Source organism: Bison bison, unplaced genomic scaffold (assembly GCF_000754665.1).
Source record: "Bison bison bison isolate TAMUID 2011002044 unplaced genomic scaffold, Bison_UMD1.0 scf7180017864495, whole genome shotgun sequence".
Taxonomy (NCBI): Eukaryota; Metazoa; Chordata; class Mammalia; order Artiodactyla; family Bovidae; genus Bison; species Bison bison.
Window position 1 is genome coordinate 8,471,910 of NW_011495054.1, and position 20,110 is coordinate 8,492,019.

General features: G+C 50.2%; 1 protein-coding gene across 2 annotated transcripts in view; it reads left to right on the forward strand.

The window, feature by feature from the left end:
• The window catches only part of SGSM1 (small G protein signaling modulator 1), a 74,786-nt gene that overhangs the window by 38,374 nt on the left and 16,302 nt on the right, over nucleotides 1–20,110 (forward strand). The window contains exons 9-19 of one of the 2 annotated variants that reach the window (XM_010828695.1): nucleotides 1,390–1,457; nucleotides 2,508–2,671; nucleotides 2,853–2,985; nucleotides 6,470–6,634; nucleotides 8,501–8,639; nucleotides 11,025–11,089; nucleotides 13,006–13,151; nucleotides 14,472–14,600; nucleotides 15,748–15,930; nucleotides 17,118–17,186; nucleotides 18,133–18,723. In XM_010828695.1, coding sequence (XP_010826997.1) covers nucleotides 1,390–1,457; nucleotides 2,508–2,671; nucleotides 2,853–2,985; nucleotides 6,470–6,634; nucleotides 8,501–8,639; nucleotides 11,025–11,089; nucleotides 13,006–13,151; nucleotides 14,472–14,600; nucleotides 15,748–15,930; nucleotides 17,118–17,186; nucleotides 18,133–18,723 — 1,852 coding nt within the window. The remainder of the gene's footprint in view (nucleotides 1–1,389; nucleotides 1,458–2,507; nucleotides 2,672–2,852; nucleotides 2,986–6,469; nucleotides 6,635–8,500; nucleotides 8,640–11,024; nucleotides 11,090–13,005; nucleotides 13,152–14,471; nucleotides 14,601–15,747; nucleotides 15,931–17,117; nucleotides 17,187–18,132; nucleotides 18,724–20,110) is intronic. The other variant, XM_010828696.1, reaches the window with a different exon arrangement.

A 20,110-nucleotide genomic window follows, 5' to 3' on the forward strand; every position in this document is an offset into this window, starting at 1 on the left:
GACTTTTCACTTTTTCACTTTCTAACATGAAAGTAGAAAGAACTCAAGTACCCATCACACAGCCCTAACAACCTCCCCCTCACCCTCCTCTGCCCTGCATATTGCCCTGCAGTAGCAAACAGATGTCATAGGATTATAGGATTTTATCTAGAAGTTTATATACATACTTGTAAATATATGTATGTGTGTATGCATATATGTGTTTATATACATGTGTATGTGTGCATGTGCGTGTGTGTGCGTGTGTGTGTGTGTGTATATATATAAGAATAGAATAAGAACTCTCTTCAAGGGCCATAAACAGAGCACTGTTACTGTGTTCTGTGTGATGTTAAACCTCAGTGTGATTACCGCCAGGCTTTGGTGTGATTAATTTCATTCTCTAAGCTGATCACTTCCTGAGCAGAGGTTCCCATCTGTCCTCAGAGAGGGTAATTGGGAGGTACAGTCAGTCCTCAGCTGGGTCGGATAATTCAACTCCAGCCAGACACCTGAGTTTCTTATGGAGAAATCCTCTGGGAGCCAGGAAACACTCTTGCCCTTGAACCTTATCTCAGCTTATTCATCTGAAACCTCAATATCAGACCTTCTATGACCTCCCAGCTGAGTTCAGATTGCACATAGCCCTGAATCTCCTTCTTAGCATTTACAAAATCTTAATAAATCTGTCCCTACTTGTGTTCTGACTGTCTCACCCTTTAGATCTCAGTTCTATGAAGGCAAGGAATCTGTCTTCCTCACTTCTTCTCCCCAGCGTCTGCTGGTGACAGAAAACCAAACTCAAGCTGCCTGAAGCATTGGCTCGCATGAACCGAAAAAAATGCAGGGGTGGGTGGTGGCTTCAGGAGTGGCTGGATCCAGAGGCTCAAATGAAGACCTGACCTCTTTCCATCTCTTGGCTCTCCTTCCCTGACTGTTGACTCCGTTCACAGGCAGGCTCTTCTTGCATAGGGCCCGCTACATCTCCAGACTTCTGTCAGCCTTACCGCTACGCTCCTAGCACAAACAAGCCTTTCTTCCCCAGAGAGTTCTCACATAGATCTAATAATTGCGTCTCACTGGTTCTGCTTGGGTCAAGGTCCGGAACAGTGTCATATGATATCAGCCAAGCCAGGGTCAGGTGCCCATTCCTGGAGTCCTGAAGGGGGAGGGTAGGAGAGGTCAGCCTCAGCCACATGGACTGAGGTTAAAGACATATGTGTGTAGGGAAAGCTGGAAAACTGGGATACTGGACCCAGAAGAAGGGGAGATAGAGTCTGGGAAGTCTGGGGACAAGGAAGTTGGGGGTTAGGTGGTCCTGGTGAGGAGGGTGAAGGAGCCTGTGGGTGGGGCTTTGCCATGACGAGTGGGACAGGCATCCTGCAAGCCTGACCCTCCCGCCCCTTCCAGTGTCTACTGGGACTATGCCATGACCATCCGCCTGGAGGAGATTGTCTACCTGCATTGCCATCAGCAAGGTATGGACCGTGGGTAGACATGGGGCTTCTTCCCCGCCCCCTTATTATCCGTGCAGCCTCAGACGAGTGACCTCACCTCTCTGAGCCTCAGTTTCCACATCTGTAAAATGGGGATAGTAACAGTGTCTGCTCATGGGGTTGTTGTGAGGATCAAGTGACATTTGTTAAGGGCTCAGCGTCAAAGCCATGTGTCAGGCGCGGTTCTCACTATTCACGTTTAATTGTTGCTACAACCCAGTGCTAGAGGCACCGTCGTTCCCATCTTAGAGCCGAGGGAGCAGCATGGTGCACAGACAGCCTTTCTAAGCTCCCCAGTCTGGTCCCAAATCCAGGCCTTTGTCCCTCCGAGTTCAGTGTTCTGAAAATCGAAGATTTATAACTGGAGTTTATAGCTCAAAGAAGGTATGTTCTGAATAAGCAAAAGGCCATCCTGCTTTAGAAAGCAAGGAATCTGCACCTCACCAAGGCATAAAAGATAGTAGTTTAAGCCTATTTAATGAAACACACCTGGGTTCAAATCCAGGCTCTGCTACTCACCAGCTGTGTGGCCTTGGGCAAGTGACGTAGCCTCTCTGAGCCTCAGTTTTATCATTTGCAAAACAGGCAATAATAGATATGCCTCACAGGCTGTTTTGAGTATTACATAAGACAGTGCTGGTAATGTGCTGTATGTGTGTATGGTACATGCTTAAGGCATGTAATGCATGCCCTGCAGAGGGATCTGTCTGACAGCCTCCGTACAGAAATAGGTCAGGTCAACCTGTCCGGGGTGTTTGAGGGTGTCGTCATCTTCCTTTGTCGGGTGGCTGCAGGGAGGCCGCCCACCTTCGTCTTGGCCTTGTCCGGTCATTCTCCAGTCGATGGCCATGGCGGGTAGGATGAGGGAGACTCAGAGGAGGTGAAAACTGCCCCGACCTTCTGCCCAGGCCTTTCCCAGAGCCTCGGAGCGGGACCCCTGGGTCTGGCTGGGAATGTCTGGGGAGGAGGGGGCATCCCCAAGCCTCATCGTGACTTCCTGCCGGGTCTCCTCTGGCCGGGTCGCGGCGGCAGTGGACAGCGGCGGGACGGTGGTGCTGGTCAGCCAGGACGGGATCCAGAGGCCGCCCTTCCGCTTCCCCAAGGGAGGGCACCTCCTGCAGCTCCTCTCATGCCTGGAGAACGGGCTGCTCCCTCACGGACAGCTGGACCCACCGCTCTGGTCTCAGCGGGGGAAGGTGAGTGATCGTGGGGGCCCAGGGAGGCAGGGCTGGGGGTCAGACGTGGGGAGTGCCCTTCTTGCCTTCGGGCCCTTGTGTGGCTGCGTGGGCTCATGCATGCCCCACAGGAACCCCCGGGCTGTACAGGTTGCAGGACAGGTGTATCCCAGGGGCCAGGCATTGGGGTGTGTTCTTTCAGGGCAAAGTATTCCCCAAACTGCGCAAGCGAAGCCCCCAGGGTTCATCCGAGTCCACATCTTCAGACAAGGAAGACGACGAGGCCACAGATTACGTGTTCAGGATCATCTACCCTGGCATGCAGTCCGAACTTGGTAAGCTGCCCTGGCCCTCGGCTCGGGGAATCAATCTGTTTAGCTGGTCCTGAAATTGACTTTAGCTACGTGGGACCAGAGGACAAGAGATGTGAATTCTGGGGTTAGTAGGGGAACTTGGAATCAGGAAATTCGGGTATCGACAGCCTTGATTTTCCCCCAAATGAATAACCACTCTCTGCTTGGCTAACTTAGGTGTCCCTGGGTGTGAGGTGCCATGGGGTAGCAGCTGTGACATGGGCTCTGGAATCCTGGTTGAATTTGGGCAAATCCCTTCACCCCTCTGTGCCTTGGTTTCCTCATCTGTAAAATGGGGATGTTCATAGCACCTATTTCACAGGACTCTCACGAGGATCAAATGAGATAAAGTACTTGGCACAGAAAGAACACTCCAATGCTATTATGTGCTTGTCACTGTTTTCTTTTTACTTCAACAGATTGTTGTAAGGATTCAGTGAGATAATAAGCTGGTCATTGTAGAGCCCATAGAATGAGGCCTCAAGTAGTTGTCAAGACAGCAGAGGGGGTGATTCCCCGGCAGTCCAGTGGTTAGAACTCTGCATTTTCACTGCCGAGGGAGCGGGCTCCATCCCTGGTTGGGGAACTGAGATCCAGCAAGTCATGCAGCGCGGCCAAAAAATTAAATAAAAGACAGCAGAGGGGAAGGGCAACCCTAGACACTGGCACACGAGGCTATAATGTATGTCCTGCCATTTGCATGGTGCCTGCTGGGAAGTAGATGCTTAGTGAATGGAAACTGAGCTTACTACAAAGATCGTCAATTCCAGAGGGCTGTGGTGGTGATTAAATGAATTAATATTTGGAAAATTCTCAAAAGGAAGCCTGGCATTTGTTAGGCACTGTATGCATATCTGTTAAACAAGTGAGTAATAAGTTATAGCTTGTTTCTGTAAACCTCATTTTATCTAACCCTCTGTGGCCCTGTTGTTCCCATTCGATGGATAATGGCTCCGAGAATCCCTTTGTCTAAGTGACCACAGCTGGCGGTGAGGACGTTTTTAGAGCAGACGTCCTCCCTGGTGAGGTTGGACTCCTTGTGCCAGGCCTCCTAATGCCCGTGCTCACATCCAGTGCTGTCAGAGCTGGGGTGTGGGGCAGGCTTGGTGGTAAGGCCTTGGTTTAGCCTGTGTTTTCACCTGCATTCCTTTATGGCCCGTTAGGAGCAAAGCCTCACATTCCTGTGTCATTAAGAGCCACAGAATGCCCTGACGTGTATTCCTACATCTGTTCCCACCCAGGACCGAGGTCTGGAGCTGCCCCAGCCTCTCCGTGGTACCACGTCCCCCCAGAGAGCTGATTCATCCTAGGGGCCAGATGCCCTGCGGCTGCCTTCCCTGGCAGCTCGCTCTACGGGGACCCACCCAACAAATGATTTGTAGGCTCTCGCTGGGAGCCAGGCTGGGTGCTCGACGTCTTTCCTCTTTGGGGAATATCCACGTTAGCCTGTCGTGGCCCCGCGTGTGCCAGGGGAACAGATGCTGGCTGCGCCCACTCACACCCTCTGTGTGTGCAGCTCCACGGCCATCTGCCAGCTAAGTGTCTCCTTGCCTAAGGGTTTCTCCAGCCACCAGGGTTCCTTCTGCCCGTGGGTGGGGTGGACTACAATCAGTGCCTCCCTGGAGCAGTCAGCGACTGGAAGGAGCTGTGTATAAATGCCCCAGCTCCCTCACCCCTCGAGTGAGAACATTCTGAAACGTGTGTTCTGCATGTGTCCAAGAGACGCCTCATGAGATCAAGTGCCAGTTATCCATGACAGCAACATACATGGTGACTAACTCGCTACTCTGCTTGCCCTTCTCCTCCTGGGTCCTTTATCTCTCCCTACCTGTGCTTTTTGGAAACGTCTCCCAACTTGCACCTAAATCCTTGTCTGCCTTGTCACCAAGTCTGTGTGTTTAAAACAGGGTTTCTCAATCTTAGCACTACTGGCATTTAGGATGGAATAATTCTTTGCAGTGGGGGCGGTCCTACGCCCTGCCCAGGATGTATATTAAAAACCGAACATCACTTTGCCAACAAAAGTCTGTACAGTCAGAGCTATGGTCTTTCCAGTAGTCACGTACGAATGTGAGAGCCGTACCATAAAGAAGGCTGAGCACCGAAGAATTGGTACTTTTGAACTGTGATGCTAGAAAAGACTCTTGAGAGTCCCTTGAACAGCAAGATCAAACCAGTCAATCTTAAAGGAAATCAACCCTTAATGCTCACTAGAAGGACTGATGATGAAGCTCCAATACCTTGGCCACCTGATGCAAAGAGCCAACACATTGGAAAAGACCCTGATGCTGGGAAAGATTGAAGGCAAGAGGAGAAGGGGGCAGCAGAGGATGAGATGGTTGGATGGCATCACCGACTCAATGGACATGAACTTGGGCAAACTTGGGGAGATGGTGAGGGTCAGGGAGGCCTGGAGGGCTGTAGTCCATAGGGTCACAGAGTCGGACACGACTTGGTGACAGAACAACAAGAAAACATTCTTTGTGGTGCGGGCTGTCCTTTGCACTGTAGAATGTTGAGCAGCTTCCCTGGTCTCCACTCACTGGATGCCAAGTAGTGAATCCGTCCCCACCACCAGCACCACACTGTGACAGCCAGAAATGTCTGCAGACATCGCCAAGTGTCCCTTGGAAGGCCGGCAGCACCCCAGTTGAGACCCACTGGTCTAGGGCAAGGATGGTTTAGGGAGTCAACAGCCAACAGGAGAACAATGAGAGAGTATGAAGAGGCTCTCGGGGTCTGATCCTCTGGGTTGGAATCCCAGCCTCACCACTTATTAGCTGGGTGGTCTTGGGCATGCTGCTTAAACTCACTGTGCCTCAGTCTTCCAATCTGTAAAAGGGGATAATGGTAAGACTTGAGCTCAGAAAGCAACAGCTGTTGTTAGTGGGAAGAGAAGAAGGGACTTTAGCCAAAAAGACCGGTTATCCCAGTGACGACCTGGTGAGGCTTTGGGTGAGTAAGCTGTCTTGTTGTTCTGAGCCTCCATTTTCTCTCATGCAAAATAGGAGACGAAACACATCCCTTACAGCAGGGGTCCCCACCCTCTGGGATCCAGTGCCTGATGGTCTGAGGTGGAGCTGATGCAATAATAATAGAAATAAAGTCCACAATAAATGTCATGCACTTGAATCTTGCCCAAACCATCCACCCCAACCCCGGTCCATGGAAAAGTTGGCTTCCCCAAATCCAGTCCCTGGAGCTGAAAAGGTTGGGGACCACTGCCTTACAGGCTCATCAGGGATGAGGCAGTTCCCTAAATAGTATGGCACCCAGCACATAGTAGGCACTTTATAGATGTCAGCATTCTTTCTTCCTCTAATCAAACACAGGCCAGGGGAACTGTGTGGAGCAGGACAGGGGAAAGGCTCAAGCCCCGGGGAATTGGTTCCTCTGCCTTTTCAGTGTCCTCTCCACCCCCCGCAGACCTTCCATTTCATTCGTGTTTGTATTTTTGTCTCTCAAGTTGCTTCCAGCCCCCTGGGCGGCACTCCTCCCATCTCTGCGGGCCCTGCCTGGATGGTGGTTCCTGCAGGCCGGTCCGCGTTAGTGGTGGCCAGGGGGAGCCGGTGGGCGCAAGCCAGATGGGACACGACCCTCCCCACATCACGCCTGAAGCCGCAGTCCCTCAGTAATGTCTGGGCTCCCCTCATCCCTGGGACTGGGCGCCGGCCACCTCTGCCATGTTGTCATTTGAGTCCTGGTCCCCAGGGGGAGATGGAGGCAGGGAAAATTGATGCCTTGCACTGCCTTGCCTTTATGCTACAAGACACAGCTTGGGGTGTTGTGGGTTCAGCAGCAGAGGGGTCAACTGATGATGTCTGCAGGGTGCGAGAGGCTGGGGCTGGGGGCATGCTTGCCACACCTGGGCACATCTCCTGGTCGGTGCTTCCCGGAGGTTGGCTGAGAACTGATGTTTTCAACAATGTTTTCATAAAATGTTTTCAAGACATTTATAGGGGCTGACTGGTCTTTCTTGGCCAGTTCATTGGCGAGTCTGCTACAAAGCCAATTTTGATGGCCCCCAGAACCTCATTCTGTTAGCGGCCTTCTGTTCTGTCTGTGGGTGCGGCAGATGCTATCAACAAGGGAGCTGTGATGACTGGTGGGCCGGGTCCACAGCTCCTCCTCTCCTTAGAGCCCAAGGGGAGAGGCCAGGTATTACCAGCTGTCCTTGAGGAGGCACTGCTCATCGGGCAAATGTGTACCCCTCTTAAGTTCCTAAAGCAGGGCTTGGCAAACTAAGCCCAAAAACCGAATCCTCTGTATCACTCGGGAACTAAGATTGGTGTTGACATTTTTAAATAACTGAAAAAAAAAAAAGAATATTTTGTGACAAGTGAAAATGATATGAAATTCACATTATAGTGTCCATGAATGAAATTTTATTAGAACATAACCCATGCTCATTTGTTTGCAATTTTTTTGGCTACTTTTGTTCTATGACGGCAGAGTAGAATGGTTATGATAGTGACCCGATGTCTTGAAAACCCTCAAATATTGTCTACCTGGCCCTTTACAGGAGACAGCCAGCAAGTCCTGTCCTAGAGAAAATAACTTTCTTGCACCAAGAGGCCAGGAAGTTAACCATAGAAATGGTAATGCCTGGGTCACCGGTGTGTTTGTTCTGCAGCGTCGCAAATGCCTTGGCTTCCATGGAGCCGGGAAAGAAAACAATATGGGAAACGATGAGTAGTATATCCTTGGGAGCACCTGATCAGGAACCACCAGTGTCCCAGTTAGGAGACCATTTGCCCCTTGGCTCTCAGACATGGCTGCTACCTCAGAACTCTTTTGGAAAGACAGACTCGAGGGTTGTATCGCCAGGAGATTCTGATTCAGTAGGTCAGGCATATGGGTGGGATACAGGCATATGGCTTTTAAAGAAGCACCCCACATGATTCTGGGGGAGTTGCCAACCTGTGTGAGGCTCTCTTGGTAGAGCAGCTATAGGAGCAGGACCGTGGAGAGTGCAGGCATCTTCATCAGTGGGGACTCCGCTGGGTCCCCTTGCTACTGAGTGCCCTGCCTCCCCTGCTGAGTCAGGCTCCCTTACATCTCACCACCAAGGGCACCCGTGAGACCTACCTCTGGGGACTTGAGGCCATGGGTCCTCCCCAGGATTCCCCAGCAGGCTCCCCTCCCTTCCTGCCAGCCTCCCATGAGGACAACTGAATGACAGCATGGTGAGGGGTGGCCTCCTGCTCTGCGATTGGACCTGTCTACTCGGCTCTGGTGTCTTTCTGTCTCTTCAACTGCCATCAGCTCTTCCTATCACCTCGGGGGCCTGAAATCTTGGTGGTGGCTTTCAATGGCTTGGATGGGCTCAAGGACTTGGGTCAGACAGTGATTGAGGTCGCTGTTTCCTGGTGTGACATTCAGGGTCTTTCCCTGTCCCTGTGCTGGTGTGGGGGTGAGCTGCTTGCTTTGGGGTGAAGCTTTTGTGACTCACAAAAGCTTTACCAGGGCTCTTCCTCTGCCCTTTCTACCACCACAGTTCCCCAGGACCTAATGGATGTCTCTGTGAGCAACCTGCCATCCCTGTGGCAACCCAGCCCCCGGCAGTCCTCCTGTTCCTCCTGTTCACAGAGTGGCTCGGCTGATGGTGGCTCAACCAACGGCTGCAACCACGAGAGGTATGAGAGGCTTGGGCTGTGGACGGAAGAAACGCAAGTGCTGACTGGAGGTGTGCAGGCACCCGTTTCTTGCCTGCGCTGGACTCAGGGGAGTTAACACAGGCTATAGAAGCATCCAGGGCTTCCCTGGTGGCTCAGCGATGAACAACCCACCGGTCAATCCAGGAGATGTGGGTTCGATCCCTGGGTGGGTGAGATCCCCTGGAGACGGAAATGGCAACCCACTCCAGTATTCCTGCCTGGGAAATCCCACAGACAGAGGAGCCTGGCGGGGCTACAGTCCATGGGGTCGCAGAGTCGGACACGACTGAGCGACTAAACAACAGCAGCAACACAGAATCATTCAGATCTCGGTTAAATCCTAGCCTTGTGAAGTCCTAGCTCCCTCATATATATCAGTCAGGATCAACAAGGTGCTGTCGCTATAACAAACAGTCCTAAAATCTCAGTGATTTATTACAACAAAAATTACTTACCATGCATGCTGTGTGTCCACCATGCATCAGCAGGGGTCTTTGCTTTTTCTACATTCACGGGCCTGGCAGATGGAGTCACCACCATCTTGAATATTGTGAATCCCAGTGACTAAGGGAAATGCTTTCTTTATTTAGCGGTCTTAAGGACAAATCAAATAACGGTTTAAAAGCGGCCAGCCTGTGTACTGGGCACATGGTGATATTCAGTAAATGACACTTCTTAAATTTGTTGTATAAAGTTAAATCCCTGATCTCTCTCCTTGTCTGCAGAGCTCTGTCTTCTCAGGACTACTCAGCCCATTCATGAGACTGGTCATATTTCCCACTGACCCAGCCTGGCCTGGCCTGGGAGAGTGGAATCCTTTTTTCCTTGCTGGGCCTCTGTCCCAGCGCATGGCCCATTCTTTAGCCGTAGGAATATAAGTGGGGGCCAACATCAAATTTGTGAAGCCACAGAACTCCTGGCTCTCAGTGTGTGGTCTGTGGACCAGCAGCATCATCACCTGAGCAGATTCTCTGCCCCTCACCCGAGAACTGCTGAAGCTGAATCTGCATTTAACACATCACCTAGGGTCCCAAGACGATGTGTGTGCTTTTAAGCTTGAGAAGCACTGAAATGAGTAGAGATCCTCACATTTTAATACTATCAGAATCACCTTGGGGATCACAGACTGCTTCCTCGACCACTTCCTGGAGATCCTGATTAGGTAGATCTGTGCAGGGCCTAGGAATCCACATGCTGGAGAAACCCCAAGTGATTCTGTGACTGATGGTCCACGGACCATTGACAAATGCTGTTCTAACCCAGTACCCCCACTCACAGTATCTGCTTCCACAGCTGCAGTGATGGGGAACTCACCACCTTACAGACAGCCAGGGCCACTCTAGGGGGCAGCGATTGGTGTGACGCTGCCCTTCTGTAACCTGAGGATGCCTGAGCCTCACCAGCCTGAGGGCACAAAGAGGGTGACTTGAATGCTTAGTGCCTCCGTGTGCCTGCCTGGAGGACTTCAGCCAAGCCTCCTTCCCAGTCTCCCTGGGCTTTTAATGGGGGTGATATTCTTCTACTCTGTTCTCTCCAAGAATGTACCACACTCCCTTCAGCAGTCCCGTTTCCCAATCTGTTCTGAGGCCATATTCCTCTCTCCTCTTTCACCCAAAACAACCCCCCTGCCCTCAAATTCCCGTGCAGGGATACTCTCTGAGACATTACCTGCTTTGCAATTAGCCAGACTCTGAATCCCAGACTGGCTCCTCTTGGGTTCAGCTGGGTCACTTTAGAAGTCAGAGCATTTTCTGCTGGTGACGGAAACCCACTTCCAACTGGTGCAAATGAAAAAGAAAACGTACTGATAGAACTGAGACGTCAGCATCATGGGGGCTTCAGGCATGGCTGGATCCAGATGTTCCACACAGGAATGTGTTTCTTGAGCTCTTGGCTCTGCTTATCTCTAGGACGGTTTCATTCTCAGGCAGGCCCTTCCTATGCAGCAGTAAAAATGGATCCTGGCAGCTGCTGCTCTGTATCCCACTGGCTTAGGAACCCAAGTAAAGAAGAGTGTCATTTTTCAACAGAAACTGTAGTTCAACAGAAATCCCAGGGTTGATTCTCATTGGCCCAGGTTGAGTCATGTGACCCCCCCTCTGACCCAATCACTGTGACTCCAAGCTGAGTCATGTACATGGGTAGAATCAGCTCCACCCAAAGCATAGGAACAGAATTGGGAAGGCGGAAACCTCCAAGAAGAAGGGGCAGGGATGCTACGCAGGTGGAAACAGCAGTACCCCTGGTCTCTCTGACTGGCTGCTTCTCATCCGCTCCCCAGAGATAAGGAGTTATGCTCCTGTCCAGCAAGCCCGGGCTACGTGTGGATCGGTACTAAATGTCTTCCTTTTGCTCCACCTGCAGGGCTCCCCTGAAGCTTCTCTGTGACAATATGAAGTACCAGATCCTTTCCAGAGCCTTCTATGGATGTGCGTATTGGCCTGATTTGCCATCTTTGTCTCCAGGGAGCACTTATTCAGCGCCTACTGCATATCAGCAGTACCAGGGAAATGAGCCTGGCTCTGCGCCTCTGTTTCCTAGGTGTCTAGTGTTGGTTAAGTTACATTAACCTCGTTGAGCCTCAATTCCCTCTTTTACAGATAGGGCATAAAATTTCTCCCTTGGTTCTAAGAGAAGGCAATGAGCAATGGGGCTCCTTGCTGGAAGGAGCAAGGTTTAATTACCATTTCATCTCTGTTTCCCACCTTAGAGGGCGTGTTTTCAGGATTAAATGGAAATATACAGAAAATATACAGAAAGCACCTAACGTTGCTTGCAGTGCTTGTTGGTGCTCAATAGATGTCAGTTCTCTCTTCCTATAGGCAGAAGCAGGAGAGCAAGATGGCATAATGCCTTCCCAAGAACTTAAAAACTAAATTAATAACACAGGTGCTCTGATGATTTCCAGTTAACAGATGAGGAGACTGAGGCAAAGGGACTCGCCCAAGGTCACACAGCAAATAACTAACAGAGCTGGAACTCTCAAACCCAGGCTTGTAAAGGCTCTGTTTTTGCTACTCTCCTATTTTGATTCTTAGCAGGTTTTATTTCCCCCACCTCACAGCCTAGATGGGGAAGATAAAACATGTGTATATTTTAAGGAAATCTAGAAAAGTGTTACTACATCCTGCATGGGCCTGTGAAAAACTAGTGCAGGTCACATCAGCCTGGAAAGAGCTCACGGGGAAAGCATGAGCTCCCCAAGGTCAGGCTTTTTGCCTGTTCTGTTACCATCCCTCCACAGTGCCCGATGCAGGGCCTGGCATGGAGGAGGCTCTGGGCAAGGATTTATGAAACCACAGTGGAGGAGCGTCCTGGTAGAAGGGGTGGGAGTCAAGGTGGGCTTGATGCCCTCATGTGATGTGGCTCCTCCCTGATGGTGGTTGAGAGCCCAGGTTCTGGAGCAGATGGTCTGCATTCATATCCCAACTCCGCACCTGGCACCGTGACCTGGGCAAGTGATACGTGCAGACTGTGCCTCGGTATCCCCATCTAAGGTGGGCATAGTAAGAGGACCTGCTTCATAGGGTTGTAGTGAGAATCAACTAAGTTATCTAAGCTCTGGGAGCAGCACCGTGGGGCAGAGTGTGTGCTGTGTGAGTGTTGGCTATCACGCCGTCGTCATCATAATCACCGTGATTAGCCCCATTGTTGGCGGGTTGAGTCCTCAGGCTCAAGGTGGTCCAGGGTCCTCTCTGGGACTTGAGGATGAATTGGGGGTCGGGAATAACCAGAAGGAAAGGGCATGGTCAAAGCAAACACAGGCTAGCGTTTGCTGAATCATGCATGTGGGCCGGGTGCTATGCCCCCAGGCACCCAGGGTGGAGCAGATGAAGGTTGGCGTGTTGGCGGGTAACCCTCTAAGAGTGCAGGGCCGTCTTTGAAAGCAAACCAGAGCCTTCAGCATCTCCCCTGCTACTGACCTCAGGGCCTTCTTTATCCAGCTGCAATTTGAACAAGTCCTCTCCTCTCCCATTCTCTCTCTCGGTATTCACTGGAGGCACCCCGAGGCACTGAGCCCGTAGAGTCACTTGCCCCTTCCTGCCTCCAGCCTGTGAATTAAATGCCTTGGTTTCCAGCCCGAGAGGAGCGGGCATCACCCCAATTGAGACTGAGAAAGGTGACGTGACTTCCCCAGGGTCGCAGGGCCATGAAGCAGTTAAGCCAGCAAGTAATTTCGCCCCTCTGAGCCTCACCTTCCTCAACCTGGAAAAGGGGGATGATGAGAATTCGCTGGTCACAAGGGTTCAGGCAGATTGCGAGGAGGACAGTACTTTGGAGACTTCGTGAGACAAGGCAGGAGTGTTGGATGGTGGGCAGTGACACTTTCCCTCCCTCCCCACAGGGCTTGCCTACTGCAGACACCTGTCTACCGTGAGGACCCACCTGTCAGCCCTGGTCAATCACATGATCGTGTCCCCTGACTTGCCCTGCGATGCTGGACACGGGCTGACAGCCGGGATCTGGGAGCAGTACCTTCAGGACAGCACAGTAAGGCTTGGCCTGGCTTGGCCTGCTGTGGGGCAGAGACTTTGTGGGGACAGAGACTATGGGGACCTCTTACCATTTTTCAAAGAAGGAAGAATGCAAGTGTACATATTTTTTAGAAGTTTTAAAATATGTCTCTGCCTCACTGCCCCCCCCCCCCCCCCGCCCAGTTCTGATCCCCTAAATTAATGACTAATATCAGTTTGGTGTAGACTTTGCTATACATTTCCTATACTTACACATTCACAGGTATGTCTATACAGATATAACTGAAATTCATTTTTTAGTGAGGTGACATTATGTTTGCATTTTGAGTGATCAACTTACTTTTATATGAAGGACATCTTTCAGATCTCTAGGTGAAATACTGCGTGTTAGAACCTTAGCCCCTCATATATGCATGGACCATAATTTAGTCAAATCTTCCTCTAATGATGGACATTTAGGCTGTTCCTGTTTCTTTTTTTTTTAATTATTTCAGCAGTGCTGTAGTCAACATCTTTGTAAGCATATACCTTTCTGTACTAGTTTTCTTATTTCAAGGATAGATTCTTAGAAATAAAGCTGTTTGATGTCCATTTTAAATTTAAATGGATATGACAGCTTACCTTTCTTGAAAAGTTATAGTGTTCATAATCCCTGGCAGTCTGTGAGCATGATTGCACGTTTCCTGAGGAATGCAAAAGATTTATCGACTTCTGGGCCCCACTCCAGCTTTACTGATTGACCACTTCTAAGAGTGGACCCCAAGGATTTATGTTTTGGGAGTTTCCCACGGAATTCCCTGGCAGACCAGTGGTTAGGACTACATGCTTTCATTGCTGAGGTCCCAGATTCAATCCCCAGTTAGGGAACTAAGATCTCTCAGGCCATGTGTTGCAGCCAGAAAAAAAGAAAGAAAAGAAAAGTTCCCCAAATGCTCCTAGAGATCTCCCCAGTTTGGGAAGCACTATCCTAAGGACAAATTGGCTGAAACAATAAATAGTCAAAATGGATGTTTTTCATCTAACGCTTCTGCAGCCATTCACTACCTGCTTGGTTGCATTGTTGTATCAGGGCTGCAGTAACACCGTAGTCCCTGCTGTTTTAGTTACTTGACCCTGTAGAGGTGTATTTCTTCCTCATTTGTTAATAACAGCATTGGGGGCTTCCTAGGGTTTTGCTTTCTCAAATATGACCCTACAATGGACACCTGTGTCCATGTGGCCCTGCTTGCTCACAGCATGATCTCTGAGGGCCAGGTCTGAGAGGCGGGACTGCTGGGCCACAGAGCCCGTGCCCTAGTTACGTGTCGACCGAGTCTTTGCCTCCCCCACCTACCAGAGTTACGAGGAGCAGGAGCTGCTGCGTCTCATCTACTACGGGGGCATCCAGCCGGAGATCCGCAAAGCCGTGTGGCCCTTCCTCCTGGGCCACTACCAGTTCGGGATGACAGAAACAGAGAGGAAGGAGGTAGGTTACCCCAGAGGGGCAGTGGGGTCCTTGGCAGCAGGAAAAGCCAAGGACCGTGGGGCTGGGGGGGCTCTAGTCCCCTGGTGGACCAGGGGGACACGGAGATATGGGGGAGCCAGGAAGGTTGAGGGCAGCGCCGTCCAATAAATGCAGCACAAGCCACAGATGTCGTTTTTTCAAATAGCTTTTTTGAGATAATGATAGATTCACATGCACTTGTAAGAAATAATGCAGAGACATCTCCATCCAGCTTCCCACAATTGTAACTTCTTGCAAAACTATAATACAATTTATCATAAGCAGGATATTGACATCAACATGGATATATACTGGCAATAAATCAATCTTCATTTTAAAAGTCCATATTTTATTGCATTTATTTTGTTTTCTATAATAAATATGTATATATTTTTAATCGAGATATAGATTATTTACAACATTATGTTAGTTTCAGGCATTTAACATAGTGATTCAAAATGTTTATAAATTAGGGATTTCCCTGGCGGTGCAGTGCTTAAGACTCTGTGCTTCCCATGCAGGGAGCGTGGGTTCAATCCCTGGTCTGGGAACTAAGATCCATATGGCACACAACACAGCCAAAAAATAAGATTAAAAAAAAAATTATGTTAAACTAACTGATTAAAACAGTGCCTGACATACAGCAGACATTCAATAAATATTTTACTCAGTCCAGACATCTGGACTTAACAATTTAAAAATGTTTTTATAAATTACAACCCATTTATAGTCATTATAAAATATTGGGTATATTCTGTGTGCTGTGTAATATTTCCTTATACACACACACATATATATATAATGTAAATATATATATATATGTCAGCCTTGATCAGACTTCCCATTTTACTTGTGCTTGAGTGTGTGTGTCTATTTAGTTCTCCACAGTTTTATCACACGAGTGGGTTTGTGTTGTTGTTGGATGACACGGGCTTTTGGGGGTTGTTTGTTACACAGTTTTAGCGTGGCAATTGATGACCACAGTCAACGTGCTGAACATTTTCTGGTGCTGCTGTGGTCCTCATGTCCTTTTATAGCCACCCCCACCTCCCTCCCGCTCACTCCCATCCCTGACCCCTGGCAACCACTGATCTATTCTCTCCGGCTGACCGTGCATCTACCCTGACAGGTGGACGAGCAGATTCACGCCTGCTACACACAGACCATGTCCGAGTGGCTGGGCTGTGAGGCGATCGTGCGACAGAGGGAGCGGGAGTCGCACGCGGCCGCCCTGGCCAAATGCTCGTCGGGGGCCAGCCTGGACAGCCACCTGCACCAGATGATGCATCGGGACTCCACCATCAGCAACGAGGTGATGGGCTGCTCCCCGGGGGGAGCCAGGTGGAGGGTAGAGGCTGGGATCTGCTTCAGGGGGCTGTTGCAGGAAGGGTGAGGGCCGGGAGTCCTAGCACAGACCTGACTCCAAACTCCAGCCCCTTCATTTCTTAGCTCTGGGGCTCAAGCAAAGCAGCTTTACCTTTAAGCTTCAGTTACCTCATCTATGAAATGGAAATGACCATTTGTATAGGGGAGATTTGCATGCAGCTCCAACAAGATAGCATATATAAACTCTCCAGCACAGCATTGGCCCTTCAGTTATTCGGCAAATGCCATTGAGTACCTACCACGTATCAGGCACTGTCAGGAATGTCCTGGAATGTCAGGAATACTCCAGTAAACAGGTCAGACATATCTGTCCTGATGAAGTCCCAAGTTTAGCAGCCAAAAGCCGGAGGTGAAAAGAAAATCAGTTCCCTTCACCAATGACGTATCAGTCATCAATTGCCGTGCTAAAACTGTGTAACAAACAACCCCCAAAAGCCAGTGACATCCAACAATAACTGTTTCTTTTTCACTCATGAGTCTGTGGGTCAGCTGAAGCTCAGTTGAAAGGTTTGTTGTTCTTTGTTGGGCTCTCACATGTTTGGGGTGACTCAGCCCTGCCCCTCATGTCCATCCTCCAGCAGACTAGCCTGGCCACCTTCTCACAATGAAAGCAGCTCTTGAAGAGAAAAAGCAGAAATGCACAAGCATTTTTTATGTGTCTGCCCTGTTGAGTTTGCTAACATCCCATTGGCTGAAGCAGGTCCCATGGCCTAGCTTAGCTTCAGAGTAGACAGAAACTAGAAGTTATAGGACAAAAAGCATGTATACAGGAAAGGAACAGAGAATGGGCATTAATACAGCCAGTCCTTTGAGTTTGAAGTCTCGAGTGCAGAGTGTTTAAAAGTGGCATTCTCTGGTTGCAGGTGGGAGGTGGAGGTCCTGTGGTTTGTGTAGCCTCCAAAGGGGCTCTAAGGAGGAGAGATGAGCCCGCCCACCGAGTTTCATTTGACAGATGGGAAGTTGAGACCCTGAGAGAGGCTTGCTCATGTCAGGAATAGAGATAAGACCACACTTACTGACTCCCAGCCTAGCACTCCATCCTGAGCTCAGCACAGGGACCCTGAGCCCAGATGCAGCCTCACCTGAGCTCCTTCCTGCCCCCTTTCCTCTCAGTCCTCCCAGAGCTGCAGTTCCGGCCGCCAGAACATCCGCCTGCAGAGCGACTCCAGCAGCAGCACACAGGTGACCTTCCAGAGGCCCCGCCCCCTCTCCACCCATTCGCCTCCCTCCAGCCCAGAATAATGGGATCAGAAGTCCCTCATCTCCAGGTCACTTAAGATTTCTCTGTTTTAGCTTTTTATACTTGCATTAAAAATTGAGGTTTTGCCTACACAAGTAATTCGTGAATCTCTTCTGCCTATTAAAAAAATATTGCAGAGAAAACTAAATTTGGTTTTGCCCATCCCTGGTCCCCACATGCCCTCCCTAGAAATAACATTGCCATCTTCTCTGAATATACTTTGCTTTCTAGTTTTGACTTTGGAGTTAGGAAAGTGTTTTGTTTTGTTTTTTAACATGACTGAAAGCAATTTAATTGAAAATAAATCTTTTTAAAACCAGAAGCACATGAAATTAACAGTAAATCAAGTGGATGATATAACCACACCAAAGAAATATTTCAAGTGACCTTGTGACATGATTTTATACAGTCTGCATTGATGGGATATGGCTTAAAGACACAAATAGCCACAAATAAATCTTGGATATATATCCTGGAGACTTTTCCATAATATTTCATATTCATCTAAGTGTTCTTGAAAATTGATCCATAATGGTTAACTACATGGATATTTTTTAAGCCTGTTCCTTTAATTAGTTAACTTAAAAAAATTTTGTGCACATGATTTTTGTATGATGAAAGGTTTTCTTCCTCAGACCCAACTGCAATGCTCCCTGTTTCTTTCTGGATTTTTCTATGCCTGTTGCTGCATACGGAGCACTTTTAAATTTTCTACAAATGGGAGAATATGTCCCATCTTGTTCTGCCTCCGTCTTTTTACTGACTGTGTAGTGTTCCCCGGCATGCATGTTCCATATCTGAACCAACGCCCTGTGGGTGGCTATTCAGCGTGGTGCAGCACCACGACAGACATCCTAACTCATCTGTCTTTGTGCTCCTTGTCTGCAGGTCTTTGAGTCTGTGGATGAGGCGGAGCAGGTGGAGGCAGAAGGCAGGCTGGAGGAGAAACCGACCAAGATCCCCAACGGGAACCTGGTGAACGGCACCTGCTCCCCAGACTCAGGCCATCCCTCCTCCCACAACTTCTCCTCTGGCCTCTCGGAACACTCAGAACCCAGCCTGAGCACGGAAGACAGCGTCATGGACGCCCAGCGCACTGCCCCGCTGGTGCTTCGACCCAGGGACAGCAGCATGGATGACGGGCAGAGCAGTGAGGCCACCACCTCCCGGGATGAGGCCACTCGTGAGGAGCTGGCCGTGCAGGACAGCCTGGAGAGCGACCTCCTGGCCAATGAGAGCATGGATGAGTTCATGTCCATCACCAGCAGCCTGGACGTGGCTCTGCCGGAAAAGGAGGGCCCCGCGATGGAAGGCTGGAGGGGCAGCGAGGCAGAAAAGCAGAGCCAGGTGGACAGTGAGGACAACCTGTCAGAGGAGCCTGAGATGGAGAGTCTCTTCCCCGCGCTTGCTTCTCTGGCCGTGACCACCTCGGCCAACAGCGAGGCATCCCCCGTCTCTTCCAGCGGCGTCACCTACTCCGTAAGTCACCAGGATTCTCCTCCACTCCATTTTCTGCAGCCATGGGAGGGTGGCAAGCCTCTGTTATCCAGAACTACTTCTGTTTCATTGCCTTTTCCCCATCATGGGGGGTTCACTGCAGAAACCCATTTGGAAGAGAAGGTAATTTAATACTTTAAGAACACAGGCTTTGCACACAAACAGTGTTGTGTTCAAATCCCAGCTTAGGCACGTCTTGGTTTACACTCATGTCCAGTATCTCTTAAATATTTTACTTTCTTGCCATAAAAACCCAGAGGAAAGAATGTCAACTGAAAAGGTTTTCTGAGCCAAGGATCATGTACCTGTTTTTTGGGGGGGCCTTCCCTGGTGACTCAGACAGTAAAGACTCTGCCTGCAATGCAGGAGACCTGGGTTCAATCCCTGGATTGCGAAGATCCCCTGGAGAAGGGAATGGCTACCCACTTCAGTATTCTTCCCTGGATAATCCCATGGACAGAGGAGTCTGGTGGGCTATACAGTCCATGGGGTCGCAAAGAGTAGAACACAACTGAGTCACTTTCTTTCTTTTTTTTAATTTTTTTGGCCGCACAGCATGGCTTGGCAATCTTAGTTCCCTGACCAGGGACCAAACTCATGCCCCATGCAGTGGAAGTGAGGAGTTATAACCATTGAATCACTAGGGAAGTCCCTGCATCCATTTTCTTTTAAAGAATTTGTCAGTCGGCCGGAGCGCGGACCTGCCTGCATCACCGTTTGGGGCTCCTAGTTCCTGGGAGCTGCAGAGCTTCCCCGGCGGTGGCGAAGCGACGGACAGCGCCGTTCGCGGGCCCTTGCGGTCCCCGGGCTTAGCTGCGCGTGCCCCGCTCGTCCTCGGAGTCAGCCAAACTCGAGGCTGGTGGAGGTGTGAGGCGACGACGGGCGAGCGTAGCGAGCAGCCTTAGCCGCTGCGGCCTTCTGTACTGCTCCCTCCGCCCCCTCCTCCTCCGCTGATCCCCCCACCGCTTCCCTCCCCCCACTTCCCGAGCTCCGGCGTGTCCCGGCCACGCTCGGGGCTGCTGCGGGAACAAAGGAGGACTCCGCGGCGGCGGCGGCGCCACCTCCGCCTGCGGCTCCAAAAAAATTAAAAAAAAAAAAAAAAGAATTTGTCATTTCTGTCACAAAGAGTCAGTCAGACTAGGCTGGATCCAAAAACCTAAAGTTGTCTGGCCCAACTCTGCCTTTCCCCAAGGCAGTTCAGTTCAGTTCAGTTCAGTTGCTCAGTCATGTCCGACTCTTTGCGACCCCATGAACTGCAGCACGCCAGGCCTCCCTGTCCATCACCAACTCCCGGAGTCCACCCAAACCCATGTCCATCGAGTTGGTGATGCCATCCAACCATCTCATCCTCTGTTGTCCCCTTCTCCTC